Source organism: Xenopus tropicalis, chromosome 7 (assembly GCF_000004195.4).
Source record: "Xenopus tropicalis strain Nigerian chromosome 7, UCB_Xtro_10.0, whole genome shotgun sequence".
NCBI classification, from domain to species: Eukaryota; Metazoa; Chordata; class Amphibia; order Anura; family Pipidae; genus Xenopus; species Xenopus tropicalis.
Genome location: NC_030683.2, coordinates 52,738,408 through 52,760,342, shown reverse-complemented (window position 1 = coordinate 52,760,342; position 21,935 = coordinate 52,738,408). Strand labels below are relative to the sequence as shown.

The 21,935-nt window shown below is 35.9% G+C and overlaps 1 protein-coding gene across 1 annotated transcript in view; it reads left to right on the top strand.

The window, feature by feature from the left end:
• The window catches only part of ogdhl (oxoglutarate dehydrogenase like), a 56,039-nt gene that overhangs the window by 5,692 nt on the left and 28,412 nt on the right, over positions 1 to 21,935 (top strand). The window contains exons 3-12 of the mRNA XM_002933905.5: positions 6,641 to 6,832; positions 8,050 to 8,152; positions 11,752 to 11,867; positions 12,043 to 12,197; positions 13,534 to 13,680; positions 14,667 to 14,757; positions 15,153 to 15,332; positions 15,418 to 15,546; positions 16,861 to 17,040; positions 19,202 to 19,354. Coding sequence (XP_002933951.2) covers positions 6,641 to 6,832; positions 8,050 to 8,152; positions 11,752 to 11,867; positions 12,043 to 12,197; positions 13,534 to 13,680; positions 14,667 to 14,757; positions 15,153 to 15,332; positions 15,418 to 15,546; positions 16,861 to 17,040; positions 19,202 to 19,354 — 1,446 coding nt within the window. The remainder of the gene's footprint in view (positions 1 to 6,640; positions 6,833 to 8,049; positions 8,153 to 11,751; positions 11,868 to 12,042; positions 12,198 to 13,533; positions 13,681 to 14,666; positions 14,758 to 15,152; positions 15,333 to 15,417; positions 15,547 to 16,860; positions 17,041 to 19,201; positions 19,355 to 21,935) is intronic.

Genomic DNA, 21,935 nt, shown 5'->3' with positions numbered 1-21,935 from the left:
CACACAACAACAAAGAAAACCTATATTGGTTCATAAGTCACAGTAATACCCTTAGTACTTATATTTGGTGACTGTGACAGTAATTGTAATCTCTCTTCAGGCCCCTGACAAGCACATTAATTATGTTAAGCAGTTAATTATGTCTGTTATCATCAACCTTTACTCACACTAATTAAGGGATACCCTCTGCAAATATATTGAATTATAGCAGCCTTTACACTTACCAAGTATTAACAATTAGCCATAAGTATATGTGTTCTGCCCTGAGAATGATTTTTCAGTACTAGGCAATCCTCCCACTCAAGCAACCACATATATTGGAGAAAGCTGCAGCAGATACTTCTATGTTAGTAGCACTAATTCTCCCATCCTATCCTATTACACCACTCATACAATTTTTACAACCGTTCACCAGCCTCTTCAGTGTTTTAGGCTGTGTGTGATGTCACACATGCTTCCCATACCTATTTAGCACTACCTCAAGGGTGTACATATAGGAGTAAAATGTGAAATGGGAATTGACAGCTTCTCCTGACACTCCCAATCTGCAAATGTGGTACCAATATACTTTAACACTTCCCAGGGGAATAAAGTCCTGGAAAATACATTTTTCCTTGACTGTTGTAATGGAGCCACCAGCCGCAAGATATTGAGCATTGGGACAGATGCTTCCCCTAGGTTGCTAATTGGACAGCATTTTACGAATGAAGAACAATACTTTTCTTTTGTAAGCCAACGGTGCTTCGATTACTGAAATGTATTAACAAATAAGTAAATTAGGCTGAAGCAATTGCTCCTTACTTAATCCTAACTTTACAATTTACCCTAATATATATCTGTATGTAATGTTCTTCTGTACGTTTAGTTGTTAAAGGAATTAAGCTTCAAAATGTCATAAACTGTCGTCAGATGCATACATTGTTGTCATCTGAAGTTTCATGAAAACCTATGAACTGGTGATTAGGCAGTAGAATGTTTTTGCTTGGGGAGGCCAGGACTGCAGCAAACATTATCACGTTACTTTTTCCAAGCCACACCAACTTTTAAAGAATCCACCATTAAAACCTGCTCACCTTAAAGTGAGTCTTAAGGTTATAAGGAAAAACACTGGTAGGAACGCTTGTTCTAAAGGTGGCCATACCTGGGCAGATGTCAGCTGCTGATTTAAGTCTTTTAGACTGATTCAGCAGCTTATCTGCATCTGTATGGGCATCCCGGACAGGCTACCTGACCAACATTTGGCCAAATATTGATTGGACAAGTTTGCTTTTCTGTCTGTTTGGGGCTGCATTGGCTTGTTGGTGCAGTCCTTGGTCCGACGGCACCTATGTCCTAGGGCCATAAACAATTTTATAGCCTGATATCACCCTCCTTAGGTGGGCATATTGGGAGAAGATCTGCTTGTTTGGTGACCTCACCAAAGGAGTAGATCATAACGTGTTTAGTCTAAAATGTAGACAAGATAACAGTAAAAAAGAAAGAAAGAAATAGGATTTCTTGTCTCTTTTTTTTTTCTCCACACAGCTCTCTCCTCTCTCCTGCTCCCCCCTCCCTCAAGAATGCTCCCTCAAGAACTCCCTCCCCCCCTTAAGAATGTATGATCTGAGCCATTCAGCAGGAAGCATCCTCATAATCTTACAAACTGAACATGTACAGCAGTCTTGTACTTGGTGCAGGAGCATGGCATTATGGGACATTTCTTGTTTTTTTTTTCCTATGAGGCTTCTGATCATGTGAAAAGGAGAAATATGGGGAGACTTAAGGGCACTATTGAGAGAACTGAAGGTATGCCTGCAGCTTGAGATTAACACTTTATTAGCCTTTCCTTCTCCTTTAAGGTGGCCATACACTTTACAGTTACAGTCTTTCCAGTGACCACAGTTGCATGTAAGTGCTGAACGCAGGTGGAATGCAACATGTTTCTTTCCACCAACATTCGGCACTTACATATGCCTGTGTTAGTACAGCTCCTATAAAAAGAATGGGATGCATTTTTTTCCTGTGCTCCCTTTGCAGTGGAACTCAGGAGATTGCCACCACAGGGAAGGGTGAGAATAAAAGCTGAGTACGAGCCCTTAGTCTTGCATTTTGCTTGAAATACTAACATTGCTGTGGGCAAAATGCCCAATATTTAAAAGCACAGGAAGTATTTCTGAGTTGAGTTGTCCTATCACCACTATCGTCTTCCATGGGTAGAATGTTTACCATGCTCCACTACAGTAGATTAAAGGCATTTGGCTGAAGAGATTTCTCTCAAGACAATATTTAAAGCCTGCTGTAGTGTCAGCTAAATGACAGGGAATTAAGGGTGAGCTCTGATCTTGCAAACTAGTTTATATTAAGAAAATATTCTCATGGTATAAAAAGTGCCCTCTATTCATTGAGGAACTGAGAGGGACTCTTCCGAGCTGAATGTTGTTTTGCTCTGTGGGCATTCATTTGTGCTTTGTATCCATATGATTCTACTGAAAGGATCCTAAAAAATGTAATCAAGCCTGGCAGCAAAATTCTCCATTAACTCTCTAACCGAGAGAAATAATTTGTCTGAATAAAGGTGCTATACTGTAAGGTTTGCTCAACCTCAATTCAGAGTAACTCATTCCTATTCAGATGCAGCCATCAGCTGGATTTATTTACAGTTCTCTACCCTACATAGCTAATAGAAGCCCACCACATCTATTTAGATAAATAGATAGAAAGAAGTGGTTGTGACAGTGATTTCTAGGAATCCAATCATATATTTTTTTTAAAAAAAGGAACAGCTTCAACATGATTGTTTTTTGGTTATATTAGACAGCTAGAATCAAGGTAAGACAAAAGGAGACTATGTTCTCCCTTGGATCAAATGTTGATCCTTGTATCATGGTGACATAGTGTAGCAGCTGGTTACAAAAAACAAGAACACAAAGGCCTAGTCCTCACATATGATTTCAGCCCGAAATGTATGGTCAGTAATTGGTGTGAATTCTTGGTGACATAGCTGCTTGTTAACTGCAGTCAACTATGACTGGCCAAAGGCTGTTCATTTACTTAAAGAATAACAATTGTTTGTCATTAATGTGAAATGGTCACTTAACTAGCTGATCCATTGGCAGAAGTTATGGTTCATTCACCAGAAATCACACTAACTTTTGATTGCATCTGGTTTTATCTTCACATCTGTTATTAATTTTTTTTCAGGAATGCCTATAAACTTCTTTTTATCTACCTTTTGTGGTTAAATTTCAAATGTAAACAATGATTATATTATGTTTTGTAGGAGAGGATTTTGTAAAAAGTTATCATTAATCCATACATTCATTAAAAAAGAGTGCTGTTTCCCATTTGTTTATTTTTAGTTGTGTTCTGTAGATAAGAGATTTCTGTTTTATTATATATTCCTGTGGTGTTTTGCCCCTGTCATTCTCTTGGTAGACCCAGTTTATCTACTCCATGCTCAATTTGCTACATAGTTTAACTGCTTGCCACCCCTTCTGCCTGCCTTCTCTGTGTTTCAGAAAGTAGATACAGTACTGTGCCTACTTGACTACCAACTCTTTATGCTTCCGATCAATGTGTCAACCAGGATTGTGCCTTGTGAACAGTGGAATCAGCAGTGTCTACATTTTCAGCACTGCTGCATTGCAGCATTGTTTTATAATCTAGACATCTACATTTATTTCACATTTCTCTTTCACTCTTTAGTGTCTAAGGACAGGGAATTAGTGTGAAAAGAGTTCAGTTCTATATGCATTTATTATTTTTTCTTTAATTAAAACAAAACTGCTTGTCCCCTTAAAATTGCTTCAGATTAGTGTAATGGAGTTCTTTTCCAGCTGCTGTCAAAATATATTTTGAAGGGTACAGTCCTGACTCTCAGGAGCGGGAGAAAATAACTAAAACATTATTACTTTTCTTTTGTCATTTATGGATGAAGTATTCAATCAGTGCAACAAATCAATATTTTGAAAACATCAGTCTTTTAACAAATTATCTTACACTTCCTACCAAAGAACATTCAGTAGATGGACCCTGTATATGACATGGTGTTGTCAGCTTAGAAGATTCACTTAAGCAAGCATGTATAGTGTGAATAGAGCTGGGTTACCTATAGAAGAACAGAGTAGATACTCTGTTCTTCTAAAGGTAACCCAGCTCTATTCACACTATACTGTACATCAGGGGTCCCCAACCTTTTATACCCGTGAGCCACATTTAAATGGAAAAAGTATTGGGGAGCAACACAAGCGTGAAAAAGTTTCCTGGGGGTGCCAGTGAGAGCTATGATTGGCTATTTGATAGCCCCTATGTGGGACTGACAGCCTACAGAAGGCCCTGTTTGACATTATACTTGGTTTGTATGCAACCAAAACTTGCCTCCAAGCCAGAAATTCAAAAATGAGCACCTGCTTTGAGGCCGCTGGGAGCAACATCCAAGGGGTTGGCGAGCAACATGTTGCTCACGAGCCACTGGTTGGGGAACACTGCTGTACATGCTTGCCAAGATTACTTTAAGTAGAGGGGCTATTATTTGGGCTTTTTCTTCAGTTTAAATGATCAGTGCACTTTTTTATGTAACAAGAAATACCAGTTTCAAATAAATATATAATAAAGAAATCTGTGTATTTTCTTCCTTTTTCAAGCAATATGCAATCTTTTCCTATCTTTCACATAAGCCAGACCATGTTAAGCAAAACAACAAGTCCCCTGTAGTGCTTAACTGTCGGTTGAATTATCCCCTATGGTACAAACCACAAAGTGACTGCCAGATGAGACATTAATTCATGAAGCTTGCTTTATAGTATTTTCTAGCAATGCTAGCTTGTTTGTAGGGGGATACAGATCTCTTGCTGGCTGTTTGAGGGATAGGCTACATGTAAGACTATCTGTATCCAATAAAGTATCTATGGTTTGCCTATGTAGTTCTAGCAATTAAACTTCTATGTACTACAGTGACATAAATAATGCAAGACTTACATTTTCCAGACACTTTGAATACTTTTCTTCTGTTGTAAAAACACCTAGATTTACTACTTGCTGGAAAAGCTAACAGGCCAAAGCTAACATTGTGATAAGGATAGAATTATATAATTCTATTTAAAAAAACAATTTACAATCCATAAAAGGGATGAGAATGGTATAAAGAAACTAGTATTGCTCATGTTAAAAAAAGTACAGGTATCGGACCCCTTATCCAGAAACCCATTATCCGGTAAGTTCCAAAATACGGAAAGGCCATCACCCATAGACTCCATTGTAATCAAATAAGTTTTTTTTAACATTTTTAAAACTGATTTCCTTTTTTCTCTGTAATAATAAAACAGTATCTTGAGCCCAACTAAGATAGAATTAATCCTTATTGGAGCCAAAAGAATGCTTTTGGGTTTAATTACTGTTTAAATTATTTAGTAGACTTAAAGTAGGAGATTCGAATTACAGAAAGACCCCTTATCCGGAAAATTCCAGGTCCTGAGCATTCTGGATAATGGGTCCCATACCTGTAATAAATTATTTTTTTTAATAATATCCCTGCTTTTATTTTTACAAATCTCTATTAAGGATAAGATGCTTAGAACTGTTGTACTGATAAGAAAGCTATTACTGTAATGCATGTACTCTGATTATAAGAAGTCAATTAGAATTATATTAGATAACCACTAAACAGTTCCATGACCATATAAAGACATTGCATCTTCACTCTTTACATCTTCCCTGAAGTCAGATCTCCAAGCATTAGTATAATAAATCAATATAGATAAAGTGTCCAAAAATAGCTTTTTTAACCAAGTTCATTTTTTAATTGGACATATAACCCTGTATAATAATCTTTTAAGAGATTTATTATAAATATGCACCATGTACATCACATATTCAGAATCAGAACTCAGAATTAGGCTTGACATCTGACAATAACATTACTCTATACAAATTCTTATCTGTAGCTAGAAAAAAAGGCACTTAAACATTAGAGGGTTTTAATGTTATTTTAGGCCAAACTGTACAGCAGTAAATAAAAAGAAAAATAGGTTAAATAAATAAACTTTGCATACTACATAGCTTCCACAATTTTCTGCTTCCAAAATGTTCCACTTGTCATGTAATCTGAAGCTTTTTACTCTAACTTAGTATGACTAGGCAGGAAAGTATTAAATAAATTCCACAGAAAAAAACTGTATCACTTGTGTCTAAAGCCAGCATGTGGATGGATTAAGGAAACATACTGTAGATTCAGTCTGTGGGTCTGACTGTGTCTACAACACTAAAATGTAACCTGGGACAACTAAAAAATATAAAAAAAAACCTGTTAGCATTTACCTAAGTAAAAATAAGAAGAAAGGTATGTGCATACTATATCAAGTGATAACTCAGCTGTGCATTTCACCTTAAGAAACACAAATCTGTGAAGCTGTCCAATTAGTTATGTTCTATGTGTAATCCTAAATATATCTGTATTTTTTTGTATGTGAACATTTTATAGTAGTATCCATTTCCTGTTAAAATGATGTGCTCATATGCCAGTTATTGACCCTTAGAATTTACATATAAATCTACTTAAATGTTACAAAACTGACATTTTAGAGAATAAATGTATTTCAGTGACCAAATCAGAATTGTTTTAATGTCATGACATTATTATGTTTTATTCCTGTTTCCTTTGCAGTCCTGGGACATTTTTTTCCAAAGTGCTGATGCTGGAACACCTCAATGTGAAACACGGGGTGTGCCATCATTGACTGGTATAGAGAGTAAATTGCAGTCCCTTTCTAGTCAAGGATTGGCCACGGCACCGGCCAAAGCAGAGAAGATAGTGGAAGAGCATCTGGCTGTGCAATCTTTGATCAGAGCATACCAGGTAAAACCACGTCAAAACATTTTTCATAATATTACTTTGTAAAAACATCTCCACCACAAAAGTAGGAACTTGCTCATGTATTAGGCAAGGTATTTTCTATTTTATCAATTATCCATTTCATTGAAAGTTTCAGCCTTTGATTTGGGTATTGAAACATTAGCCACTAATTGAGACAGCAGCCTTAGGTAATTAATACATACAGAATAAAATCCATACAGAATATATATAGTCTTATGGGCAGACATTCTAAAAAAAAGAAAGTATATATAAAGACATCCAACAAAATTATGCTTGTACACTATATAAATGCAAGTTTAGTATGTTTAACAATTTCCTGATCAGCAACCATTTTTAGCATAATCATTTAATTTCTAAATCTAGGCAGCTAATGTAATAGATATAAAGATATAATCCTATGTAATTACACTTAAGTACCATTTTCATTTGCTGGTCATAAGCCAACTCTGGAGACTGGTTAGACTCTATGATAAGCATGAGAATACATATGTGTCTACCACAGTGAAGCTGCATGGACACACTGTATGACATACTTATGGCTAAGTGAAGTTGACACTGGAGTCATTGTAAGGTTTTGAGTTACGATGCTCTAATTCAAAGACTGTTGGTAAACCAGTGAACCACCCTTGTAAACATTATATCTAAACCTTTTTTGTTTAACACCAACTACATGGTAAAGGTTGATTGCTTCCTGCCTTCTGAGCAAACTAACTCTGTCAGCATTATTTACCTTCAAGGCTGACATGACAGGACCTATTTACTTTGAAGAAAAAAAGATTTGCAATTTTGCAAAAAAAAAATAATTATAGATACTGAGATTACTGGATTGGTGTGATTTAATTTGCAACCTAATTTGTAATGCAGAAGTCCAGTCAATCTGGTGAGTATTAGCCCTCAATCAGAGAAGAACACAATAAATTGTTGCAAATTATTAGTCAATTTGCAGATTTTAGCTCACCAAAATGATAATGAATTAATAATTGTGTCTCATTGCTAGCTCTCATTACAGATTAGTTTGCTGGTTTTGAATATATGGTATTAAAGGAAAACTTAACCCTCAGAATGAATACTTAATCAGCTAATAGTTATATCACAAGTGGCCTGTTGATCTTAAATACTTAAATATATATATATATATATATATATATATATATGACCAAATATGTAGCCAATTCTACTTTCTTCTGTGTTTTGGACAGATCCGTGGACATCATGTCGCGCAACTGGACCCGCTAGGAATCTTAGATGCAGACTTGGACTCATTTGTTCCTTCTGATCTAATCACAACTCTTGACAAGCTAGGTAGGAATTTAGGGCTCTAATTCATTAAAGGCAGACATACAGGGTTTTTAAGTGCTTTAAATGCATTATTATTTAGATAACGGTAACTTCTTTGGTGAGTCTCCATCAGTCCTTTACTGTCTTTCAGCAACAAGGCATATTGAATATTTTAAGGTTGTAAAAGTTGGGGTAAAATGTATGATTTATGAAGCGCCATTGTTGTCCTTATGTGTGAAGTAATGACATACAATGCCATATTGGAAATAATTCATCCCAAAAAGAATATTTGTAAAGTTTATTTTATGATAGATTTTATGATAGACTAATACTTACAATTACACCATTATTTTACAATACCTGGTATCTTGACAGCTTGGTTACATTTTTTTTATAAAATCATGAATTATTTTAATAATATAAATTAGTTCAGGAATATCTCTCTCTCTTTCTTCTTTAGTAAGGTGTAAGGCTAACTTAGAACCAGTGTTTTTTGGCAGAAGTTTTTTGGCAGATGTTTTACTGGTCTGCTTGTATTTGTTATAAGATGCTTTTAACATTGCTGTAACAATATGGACACTGGTTGCAAATTGTTCAATATTTTGTATTAGGCTTTGTGTGGCTTTTGTGTTGGTACCTTGCTATACGTGGTCTAGTACATGATTTGTGTATATCAATCTTTGAAACCAGTGAGTGTTTGGATTTGCCTGTCTATACATAAATAATTATAAAAGATTAAAAAGACACATTTTTCATGTTAACTCTTTGTTCAAATAATTGTATCTGTTTTCAACTTTTGATCTTACTGTTATGGCTGGTTTTGCTTTGAACCATTTTGTGAAGTAATTACATCAGCTTCTATCTAGCTAACACAGCTAAAACTATATATGCTCTGTTGTTTGGCAGTTGCAGATATACTTGTGTTTCTCATTAGTATTAAGAGCACTACCTAGTATTAAGAGCACTACCTACACACAGACATGCTTGCATGCACTAAACAACATCTTCAATCCTGTATATTTGGTCAACTACAAAATAAAACAAATCCTTCAGGCAATATTTCATATATATAGGCGAGGGTCATTAAAGGGGCCATAGAAAAGGGAAGGAATGGATAGAAAGGATAAAATAATATAAAAGGGCACCCCAAAAAGGATAGTAATATAAACTTTAAAAGGAAATTAAATAAAGACTGTAATTGTATATTTATACTTATACATTTATGTATTATTTACTTCTAAATAGTTTTTATTTTCTAGTAATACCAGTGGTTTTACTCTCCAACTATTAGTTGCTTCTACAGTCTTCTTACTGTAATCTGTCATGGCTAAGAACTGTCTTTTCCAGAGGAGTCTGAGTGTGATTGATGGCTGTGTTTCTGAATGTAAGGTATTGCATCTGTCATGAAGAGGTTGATGATGTGCACCGGCTGAATGGGATTGCGCATAATAAAGCCATGGATTAATGAGCTCCAGCTGCTTACAACGCTTTCAAAAGCTTTGTTGTTTTTCATTTTACCAACTTGATCTCTTTTGAAGCTAAATGCTTGATATATGATTTTATTCTTGACTGCTTGGATTGATAAGTGGTCTTAGAGACACAGAACATGACGTTTATTTACCCCATTTCAGGTGAAAGAAAAAAAATCAATTCCACTTTCTCGAATGGTTGCAGTGTTTCCACATACTGGTTTTTCTTGTCTTCTATTGTGCAAAGTGTGTAAAAATGCAAATGTAAAATTATTATTGTATCGCTGGCTTGAATGCCCTTTTTTGGTACACAGAGACTAATGTTATTTAAAATACCAAAGAATGGTTACTTGCATGTCCTTAGGTCATTCATTTCTACTGTGTCTCATTTAACTCATTTAAATATATATATATATATATATATGTTAACAATAATACATATATAAATATACATGAATATATAAATGTGTGTGTTTGTTGTTTAAGTTTGCATGGGTTGCTTTGTAGCAGCCTGAAAAACTGTTTGCTACTGTACTTTCCTAGCTGTGTCTTAAATGAGTTACAGCTTTCTCTCAATAATCCAGCACTCGGTTTGGGATTTGGTAGAATTCCATCACTTTTAGATTTGGACGACTATTGTGTTCAGCCAAACTGAATCTGCACTGTTGTCACTTTAAAACCCTGGAAAAGTTGGATATACTTTGGATTCATTTTGTGATTCACCCCAAATCTTTGGCAGAGAATTTGGTATTCGGCAGAGCTGTTAAATGTTATAGTATATATATTAGAGTGTTTGAGGTGCAAGGAAAATAAATGCCCTGCCCAGGCTCACAAAACCTGAGAGAGGAAGTGAAGCAAGACCTCCCTGAGTCACAGTACAGTGGATTAATCACTGATCCGCTCTTTCTTCTGGGAACTGAGTTGTGCAAAGTAAAATTGCAACCTGCAGCTTGCTAGACAGAATACTGTGACACAGAAATGCCCTTCAGCATCTAGTATTACACTCCTGTGATTTTGCATATAAGAGGAACATATTTTAGTCATAGTGCTTCTTTACAGTTTATGCCTCCGAGGCCTTTCATTTCGCTAAATAGCAGGCAGTTGACCTTACATTTCTTTTCTGTGCCTCCATAGACCATTATAATGATTGTAAGTCTTTATATAGAACATTTTTGCACTTTACTCCTAATGGAATATGTGCAGTGTCATCTCTGCTTATTATCTTCATTATTTTAAATACAGAAACTGCGAGATAGTCCTTTCTGTATTGATCGCTTTGTGCTCCCTCTTAAGAGGACAGTAATTCATAGTGTATTTAAACTGTCAAGTTCAGTCAGTTTCCATTAGGATCTGACCTTACTGTGTTTCCTTTATTTTGCTTTTCTTTCTGGATTGATAACTCTCAAGACCTGCACCTTCCAGAATTCTCTTCCTCCTCCCATAACTATGCCTTTTATTATATTAAATTTGGTATTAATACAAATATAGTATATGCCTTTGATATTTCATTTTGCATTTATTCTACAAAATTATGTTGAATGCTGTTTTGCTCTTGACAAACAAATCTACATACCATTAAATCAGGGTTGTAATTTTACGTGTCCAACCTAAGGCTTTTGTAGCTCTAATTTCTCAGCATCTGCTCACGTGGCTTTATTAAGGGGAACCCCAGTTTCATGCATCTTGGCATTTCTTTCAACATTAAATATTCAGTTAATATTAAGATTCTTTAGAAGAAAAAATGAACAGCAAAAATTCTAAATGTAAAAATATTATTTCATAAATGATAGGAACCTTACAATAGTGGGAGCTGGTTCCAAAGTGGTTATGTATAAGTGAGAGTAGGGGTTGATCATGGTTCCAAGTGTCGGATGCCTGAGGATGTCACATTACCCTCGTTGAGCATGTGTCTCATGAGAAAAAACAAAGGGTTTAACGGGGGCATTTGTACAGGCTTGAATTTTAACTTCTGGAGTGCTGATGTACCTTTAGGCTGGTGAAAAATCACAAAGCCTTTTATCTTGTATTAAATGGAAATTTAACATACATCTTTGCTGAAATCATACAGTATGTGCTATTTTGTGGAATTTTGTTGTCTAAGGAGATGTGAGTATTAGTTATTCTGATTTAAGGTTTGTTTTATTTCTTAATAAGGCTTTTATGGGTTGCATGAAGGAGATTTGGACAAAGTTTTCCGCTTGCCAACAACCACTTACATTGGAGGCATCGATTCTACTCTGTCTCTGCGAGAGATCATCAGAAGATTGGAGGTAAATTGAACATTAGCTCATGTCCTCTAGGTACAATAATTTATTATAAATTATTATCCTTCAGGTGAAACAGGACAAACGTATCAATGTAATACATATCTGTGTAAATATATTTTTCTGCTTATTTGAGTCATACCTGCCACTAACATCTCATTTTTGGGATATTGCTATTCAGAATTCATATTGTCAACACATTGGTCTGGAGTTCATGTTCATAAATGATGTAGAACAGTGCCAGTGGATTCGACAAAAGTTTGAGACTCCTGGCATCATGAAGTTTACAAATGAAGAGAAACGAACACTTCTAGCAAGACTTGTACGGTCCACCAGGTATCCCATAATTGTTCAAAGCATTTTAGCAGCTTTTTAGTTAGATGCATGGGCCTGGTGTGCTGTAATAAATACATAAAGTTAAAGGTCATCACTTACTATTGTATAGGCCAAGTTAATTAGTGATTAGGGGTTAGTTTAGATAAGGGTTGCTTGTGTATACCTCTAAATAGAATTAAACCTGTTGGCTTAGAACCTAAGAAAATATTCAAAGGCAATATAACATATTAGAACATTTTCTGCTTTTGGTGTGAGATGTTTTTCTTTTATTATTAGTATATACATGCATATGCTGGATTATAATATATGGAGTAAATAATATATGCCTGAGCTATCTTTGAGTGGTCAGTGTTAACTGCGATATAGAAACACCCGGCAAAAGATCTGTAAACTATATAGGTGATGTTAGATTCAACACTGTATACTAGGTAGGTTTCTATCCCAATTGTCTCAGTTACAAATGTAGATTGTATTTCAAAACCAGAGCTCTTACTAAATATGGCTTTAGAATGGGGCGCACTGAATCGGTTCAGGATTCAGCTAAGATTATGCCTTTTTCAACAGGATTCAGATTTGGCCAAATCCATGCCTCTGGCCGAACCAAATGTATAAAATCATGTGACTTTTTGTCACATAAACACAGAAGTTGAAATTATTTTTACCGCACTCTTTGCACATAGTTCTCTTTGGCTTATCCTTGTCCAAATTTGCATATGCAAATTAGTATTCAGATTCGGTTCGGTATTTGGCCTTTCCTTTCTCAAAGGATTCAGGGTTCGACTGGATCCTAAAATAGTGGATTTGGTGCATCATAGTTTCATTTTCTTTAACATTATTAACCAAAAGAGTTGTTGAGCAGTGTGATTAATAGTTTAATAGATTAACCAAGTGATTAATAGATAATCCAGTTCCATAAAAAGAAATCCCCTCAATAATAGTTACTCACCTCAAATTTGTAAAAAAAGCTCACCCTTATTACAAAAGCCTGAATAATATACACAAAATAAAATAGTTTAAAACCAATAGTCAACATCCCATTAATGTTTTCTGGTTTTTCAGTAGAAAAACACCATGCACAATTTTTTTGCAGTATGACACAGAGATTAGACTAAAATCTTCAACCCCACAGAAGAAATGATATGTATAGTATGCATAGTGTCCCCTTCCTCACATATATTGCATCTCACATATATATATATATATATATATATAGAGTACACATGCTGGTTGTGTTTATATCTTCTTATTTTGAAATGTGCTCTGGGAGACAGTGTCATTTCTATTGGTTACTAGCAGTAAATTCTGTGCATCCCATCATACAAATTTTCTTATCTAGGTTTGAAGACTTCCTGGCACGCAAATGGTCATCTGAAAAGAGATTTGGCTTGGAAGGGTGTGAGGTGATGATCCCAGCGTTGAAGGTGATTATAGACAAGTCTAGTGAGATGGGATTGGAATATGTCATACTTGGGATGCCTCACAGGTAAGTTTATAGCCATGTGCAGTATATGTAAAGAACAAATTAAGGGTTTAGTTTTACTACAGTTCTCAAACTTTAATATGATTGAAAATGTCTCAAACTTTATTATGAATGAAGTTAGAATGAGTATAGACACCAACTGATTATCTTATTAGTGTGTATTTAAAATCTCATTAGTTTGCACCGTGAAGGTTTCCACAGTGGATTTTAGCAGTTTAGGGCCCATAAATTAGCTTGTTAACTGTATTGGTGATCAGATTCCTCTGTAATTTTTTTGTGAAAACAAAAAGACATTACAATATTAAATTCTCAGTGTCTATTTTTAAGGGGATGTGAAGCCTAAACAAAAAAATTTAATTTTTAGTTGGTCCACTTAAAAATAATTTTCTCCAACATACCTGCATTAAAAGTACCTTACCATTTTTGTAACAAAGGCAATCAGTATTACTGCCTTTTCCCTTGTCCCCACTTGCTGTTTTTCATTTAGACATACAGTTAGCTGCCAGCTGCACTGATTGGAAGTGATCAGCAGTACTTAGACTTTAAGACATCATGAAAACAGTGTACATGTTTATTCTCACTGAGGAATAAACACGCATGCTGCTTTCACGGACTCTGGAAGTCTGAGCACTGCTGATTGCTTCCAAGCAGCCACTGGCTACCTGCAGATCAATGAGAACAGCAGTTAGATCAAGTGGGAACAAGGGGGAAAGCAGTTCAAAAGATTGTTTTTTACAAAAATATTACAGAATTTTATAATGGGGATATAATTATTTTAAGCTTGAAACCTGTAGTTTAGTTTTTATTTTTAGATGTCCCCTTAGGGAAAACTTAGGGTTATTTATTGCATATGGGGACAAGATTCCGGTTATTTATCTAATAGAATTTTTTACTGTAATCTTAAAAGTATCAGTCCACAATGCTACAGACAGACACTAAGTCTGTTTTCTGATAAATTGTTAATGTATTTTTCCATGTTTGATTTATAGGGGCAGGCTGAATGTACTGGCAAATGTGATTCGGAAGGATTTAGATCAGATCTTCTGCCAGTTTGACCCTAAGCTGGAGGCTTCAGATGAGGTAACAGGTCTCTTTTTATTTATTTCCTGGTTGTGTTAGTCAGTTTTATTATTTTAACAATTTAATGCTAAGCACTTTTTTTAGGCAGGAGCTAGCAGCAAGCTTATTATATTGCACACAAACTACTTTGTCATTTTTGGATTAAAGTTTTCCTAGTCTTGCACTTTTACATTTGTTTTTTGTTTGGAAAGGCTATATTTGTCAAAGTGAAAGCAAATACATCAAAAACATAAAATGATTTAAAAATCAGGAATTAATCGCTATATATACATCTTGAAAATGTACTAGCACCTGGACCAAAATGGTGATAGTTTTGCAGTGCACGTTATGTTTTGTGTGTGTGTATATATACAGTATATATATATATCTTTCTCGTATCTTTTCTCATATTTCAGGGATCAGGGGATGTGAAATATCACTTGGGAATGTACCATGAACGCATTAATCGTGCCACAAACAAGAAAATTACCCTATCTTTGGTTGCTAATCCCTCCCATTTGGAGGCTGCAGATCCCGTGGTACAAGGTAAAACAAAGGCAGAACAGTTTTATCGAGGAGACAGTCAAGGAAATAAGGTGAGCATAGCATTAGAACAAATACTATTTTAACCATATGCGGTATAATAAAAAATATTGTATAAAGTTTACCTTAATCGTTTAGGTAATGTCAGTACTGGTTCATGGTGATGCTGCCTTTGCTGGACAAGGTGTTGTATATGAAACTTTCCACCTCAGTGACCTTCCTTCATATACCACCAATGGAACAATCCATATTGTTGTCAATAACCAGGTAATGAAATATGTGTATGAATTTAGAACTTAATAAACATCTTTATGGCAATGTCTCTGACATTGCCAAATCTTTTATAACTGATATTTAGCTTGATTCTATTTTTTAATGCTCCAAACCTTTTATGGATTTATGAATCAAATAAGTTGTTACTTTTAATTTCAAATATTTTTTTGTATATAATTCAGAATAATTTTTAACAAATTTTATATTTTTGAGCCATTTCATAACTTTTAAATATTTGTTGAAAGATTTAGCATTATGTCGTTAGATGGCACATGCACTGAAAACTAACAGAAACATCCTTGGCAACTAAATATAATAATAGATATCTATGTGACATTAAATTAAAAATAAAATCACAATCGGGTATATGCTTCTCTGTCTATTTATCCGAATTATTTCTGGGGAGTTTACAGTTGACCCCCAGTTACCACTACTTATAATAATTTTTCAATTTAAAGGAGAAGGAAAGTAAACCATCACTGGCGATGCCAAAAGTTAGGCATACCCCAGTGATTGTATTTATTTACCTGATACCCCGGGCTGATGCCTCTATCAGCAGAAAACTGCTGCGCCAGCCTGGGGTTCTTACAGTGAGTACCATGGAGCGGTTATTATCCTGATTCTTATTTCTTTTGTGCCAAACTTAAACAAAAAAGCTGGCTTTTTTCACTGTAGTGCATGTGTCTTTCAAGAAAGAACAAGTAGAAAATCAGGATTGCTCTGTGGTGCTCACTATGAAGAACTCCAGGCCGAGGCAGTTTTCTGATAACAAGAGCACCGGCCTGGGGTATCAGGTAAGTCAATACAGTCGCTGGGGGGTGCCTAACTTTTGGCACCCCCAAGTGATTGTGACTTTCCTTCACCTTTAATTGTGGTCAGGGCTGTATGTAGGGCCATGCATGCAAACTGAATTGTTACAAATGCTCTAGACATATAGTATGCTTTTCACTAGATTAGGAATGAATTGGAGCATATCACCACTGGCTTTTTAACAGGAGTCAGTGACAAGGAAGTGCAGGAAAGAGAGACCCACTATGCTAACATACAGGCTGCTGCCTATCCAACACCATCCTCCTTCAACAACTAAAATATAGAATTAGAATGAGAGTTTATTTACACAGTAAATAAAATAACAATTGCAGACTTTTAACCTTGCCTTTTTATCTCAGATTATCTCAAAAGAATACCTAACACAATTTTCTCAAGTCAGGCAAAGCTCAGTTTTATTGAGTGTACTAATGTGTAATGTGATGTACTAACAGGGAACTTCATAACATGGTTTTGTTATATAAATGTGTGGTGTTCTAGATTGGCTTTACCACGGATCCTCGAATGGCTCGGTCTTCTCCGTACCCCACAGATGTGGCGAGGGTGGTTAATGCACCCATATTCCATGTAAATGCAGATGACCCTGAAGCTGTCATGTACGTGTGCAGTGTGGCTGCTGAGTGGAGGAATACCTTCAATAAAGATGTAGTTGTGGATTTGGTAAGTGTTCACAGTTTAGAGGGGACACTGCTACAATACAGCTACAGTACACATTTTGAACAAAATAGTTCTATTTTGAGCTTCTTACTGCTTCTAGTTATGTAGAAGTAAAACATATAACGTCTTCCCTTCCCCAAAAGACGTTAAAATAACCCATTCAAACATGTTAGTAAAATGTAAGTTCAAGCCTGTTATCCTTGACAATCTCTGGTGCTTTGATATCCATGTCTTTTATGAACATTTTTACTACTTATTGATATCATTTTAATATTTGCATTTGCATATTAGACATTTTCACAATGTAGGTATCAATTGTTTGCCTGTTATTCCTTAACACTCTATTAGATATATTACTAGATTCCCCCTCATTTACATATTTATAAGACATCATCCTGTAACAGCGAGAAGCATAAGCACTAACATAAAAAGAAAATAATATCAGTAGTAATATAAACAGGGGTTCACTTCCATGACTGCAAATAAATTAAATCTGTACTAGCTCAAAGTGTGCATTCCAATGGTCCTGATTCAGGCAAATTAATGCCAAACTGAGGATCCAAAGGACTGGAGCCTACCAGAAATGTGGTAGTAGTTTGGGATAGATATTGGATGTGCCTGGGGATGGTTGGATGCCTTAGGTGTTTCCATTTTTAATATTTAAATGTTTGGAAGTATGATGTCCCAGAATGGTCTATTCCTGGCTGTACTTGTTTTCAAGGAATGTAGAACCCAGTTTAAAGTCATCATAAAATAGTTTAGTGAAGTGACTATAGGATCCATACGCTTCTGTATACGGTCAAGAGTCTAGAGATTCACTTGTAGGTCCAGAATGGAATGAAAAAGGCAGGGGAGTTATAGTACAAAATTAACATGGTAATGTAATAAAAAAAATGTTAATGGGAAAAAAAAAACAGTTTTCAATTTTGCAATGTAATATTCTACAGTAAACCATTATTTTTAGGTAGTTGCACATACATACTTGTTTTAGACTTGCTTGAAGATGGCACTTTTTGTGGGGCAAAAATAACCTTTTCAGTAATGTCATTACATACACCGTGCATAAGCACAAACTATGAAACAGACAATCTTTTTGCCTTCTGTCTAATGGGGTGCTAAGGGGCATTTTATTGCCAATAGATTTGCCACATTAATGCCACCTAGAATGCTATATTTATTCTGCGGAAAGCTTTACCGTACCTGAGTAAAAAGGCCTAGAATCTCCATCCATTTGTTTAACATAGCAGCTGCCATTCTAGCTTGGTTTCTGTAGCTTTCTGCTGCAGTTCTAGCTATTGGTAGCATAGATCACACAGATTGCACATTTACAACAATATGAAATCAAGCAAACTGCATAAGTATAGCAGATTAAAAGTGAAGCTGATCATAAGTAAAAGGGCCTTTGAGCATATGAAAAGTAAAGAGCAGTGTATACAGTTCCTCTACCATACACATCAGCAGCCAATACATTAGTTACTTACAGTTATACAGGGAGGACTGGGTTTGATCCCTTCTTCAAAACCATGTCAGGTTAGGCAAGTCACTTTGGAGCTCATTTACTTAACTTTTATATGATATACTATTTGAAAGCTTTAAGGAGAAGGGAAGTCTCAGTCACTGGGGGGAGGGGGGTGAAGCTGAGACATATGCCCTGCGTCAGCCTGGAGCCCAGTTAAGTAATTACAGTCACTGGGGGGTTTCTAACGCCCCCAGCGATTGAGAAATTTTGCTTTAAAAGAAGAATGTGTTTTTGCAAGTAATCCATATAAACATTTTTCTTGTGTATGAAAAATAAACTTTTTCTAGATTTTATTGTGCGTAATTATTTTTTTCTTGTTAATTTCTCACCAAACTGTGTTTTCCTTCTGCGAAGTGGCTGAACAATGATAAATCATGACAAATTGATTTAATAGTTGCTAGATTTTTGTAATATAATACCATCTTTGAGAAAAATCTTTCTTAGGATAAAATTTGTCTTCTCATGAGTAAAAAATTATTGAAATAATTGTAACAAAAAAACACTGTATGATTACGCTCTGTTAATACTGTTACAGATCCATAGTAAATAAGTGCCTAGTATGTGCAGTATGTAGTATGGAACAGAATTGTATGATGGACATTTCCATCTTTATGTTTTTATGTCATTTGCTTCTTTAATATTCAGGTCTGTTACCGTCGTAGTGGGCACAATGAAATGGATGAGCCCATGTTCACTCAGCCATTGATGTATAAGCAGATTCACAAGCAGGTTCCAGTTCTTAAGAAGTACGCTGACAAAATGATAGCTGAAGGCATGGTTTCTTTGCAAGAGTTTGAGGTACTATTTATATTATTACTTTTTAGTAGTAAGAACATATGTAGATCAGTGTTAGGACTTTGTTTTGGGTTTTTGGCTAAAATGGATTCATAGTGAGTAGTATTTTAATACAATTCAGTTTTTGCAAAGTCTAGTATCCAGAAAGGAAACATAGCTGTGGCTCTTCATTTGTGAAGGTAGTACCTTTTCCTCTGGGAAAGAGCCTTTTGGAGGTGGCGCATGTACAGTAGATCAACATAACCTTATTTCAGTTAATATCATGAAGAGGTTTTTCTGCTGCTTGATATTAAAGGGGTTGTTCACCTTTAACATAACTTTTAGTATGACGTAGAGAGTGATATTCTGACACAATTTGCAGTTGGTCTTCGCTTTTTATTATTTGTGTTTTTTTAATTATTTAGCTTTTTATGTAGCAGCTATCCAGTTTGGAATTTCTGCAGCTGTCTGATTGCTAGGGTCCATATTACTATGGCAGGCACTGATTTGAATGAGAGACTGGAATATGAAGGGGAGAGGGTCTGAATAGAAAGATAAGAAATAAAAAGTAACAAAACAATATTGTATATAGCCTCACAGAGCAATAGTTTTTTGGCACCTGGGACAGTAAAGCCCCATTGAAATTCTGCAAAGGGGCAGAAGAAAGTTGCAAATAATTCAAAAACTATAAAAAAGAAAAATAATAACCAGTTGCAAAGTTGCTTAGAATTGGCCATTCTATAACATACTAAAAGTTAACTGAATGGGGTTGTTCACCTTTGATGTCCAAATCTTATTAAACCAGCAACAATGGCTCTCAGCGTGTTTATAGAAAATCGTTTTCCATAAAAAAAGTAAAAAGGCCACTGTAAAAGCTACTTTTTATACCAGTTAAATCAGTCCATCTTCTGTCTCTCTCATCTGTTTTCTGAAGGGATGGGAGTGGCCTATTTTGAACCTGACACATTGAGAACTTCATATAGGCTTACATCATCACATCCATAAATTCATGGATTTTGGTTAATTGGTCATTGATTAATTTCTTCCTTGCTGTGACGTAGGCAAACAGACTCTTAAAGGAGACATTTCATATCACCTTCATATTCAGTTATATGATTCATCTTTCTTCAATCTATGGAATCTTGCAGAAAAAAAACGATTTGAATGCATTTTACCACCTAAAATCGTTTTTTTATCAGAGCTGCAGAGAGATCTTCACTCTTCTGAAACTAAGCTGAAATGAGAGGTGGGAGTGTCTCTTCATTCTCCCACAGGATATGGTCACAGCACTGACTGACAGGCTGAACTCTGCTGTAGCAGGGAAGCCCCTCCCACCTCCCTGCCTGTATCTGTTCCCAGTCTGCACATAGCTGTCCTGTGCTGCTGCCTGATCTTTACTTTTGGAGTTGTTGCAGGAGAAAATACCAAAAAAAACAATTTTAGGTATCAAAGTACAAGTTGCAGGGAGTTGCGTGTAAAAAACCCTCATAGCAACTGCAGAACATAATACTGATGGGCAGGGACACTGTAGGATTGGGTGCAGGGAGTTTTTGCAGGAGAAAATGCCAAAAAAACCCAGTTTAGGTGTCAAAGTACAAGTTGCAGGGAGTTGCATGTAAAAAACCCTCATAGCGACTGCAGAACATAATACTGATGGGCAGGGACACTGTAGGATTGGGTGCAGGGAGTTTTTGCAGGAGAAAATGCCAAAAAAACCCAGTTTAGGTGTCAAAGTACAAGTTGCAGGGAGTTGCATGTAAAAAACCCTCATAGCGACTGCAGAACATAATACTGATGGGCAGGGACACTGTAGGATTGGGTGCAGGGAGTTTTTGCAGGAGAAAATGCCAAAAAAACCCAGTTTAGGTGTCAAAGTACAAGTTGCAGGGAGTTGCGTGTAAAAAACCCTCATAGCGACTGCAGAACATAATACTGATGGGCAGGGACACTGTAGGATTGGGTGCAGGGAGTTTTTGCAGGAGAAAATGCCAAAAAAACCCAGTTTAGGTGTCAAAGTACAAGTTGCAGGGAGTTGCATGTAAAAAACCCTCATAGCGACTGCAGAACATAATACTGATGGGCAGGGACACTGTAGGATTGGGTGCAGGGAGTTTTTGCAGGAGAAAATGCCAAAACAACCCAGTTTAGGTGTCAAAGTACAAGTTGCAGGGAGTTGCGTGTATAAAACTCTCATAGCTGTTGCAGAACATAATACTGATGGGCAGAGACACTGTAGGATTGGGTGCAGGGAGTTTTTGCAGGAGAAAATGCCAAAACAACCCAGTTTAGGTGTCAAAGTACAAGTTGCAGGGAGTTGCGTGTAAAAAACTCTCAGCGACTGCAGAACATAATACTGATGAGCAGGGACACTGTAGGACTGGGTGCAGGGAGTTGTTGCAGGAGAAAATGCAAAAAAAAACCCAGTTTAGGTGTTAAAGTACAAGTTGCAGGGAGTTGCAAGCAAAAAACACACATTTATTATCATTAGGTACAGTTTATAGAATAAACAGATGTGACTCCTTTAATATGAAGAACGTTTTTTTTATTTGGTAAATTATTCATTTTTTTTTTTTTAATAAAGAGATTCAAGGTGCCTTACTTCACA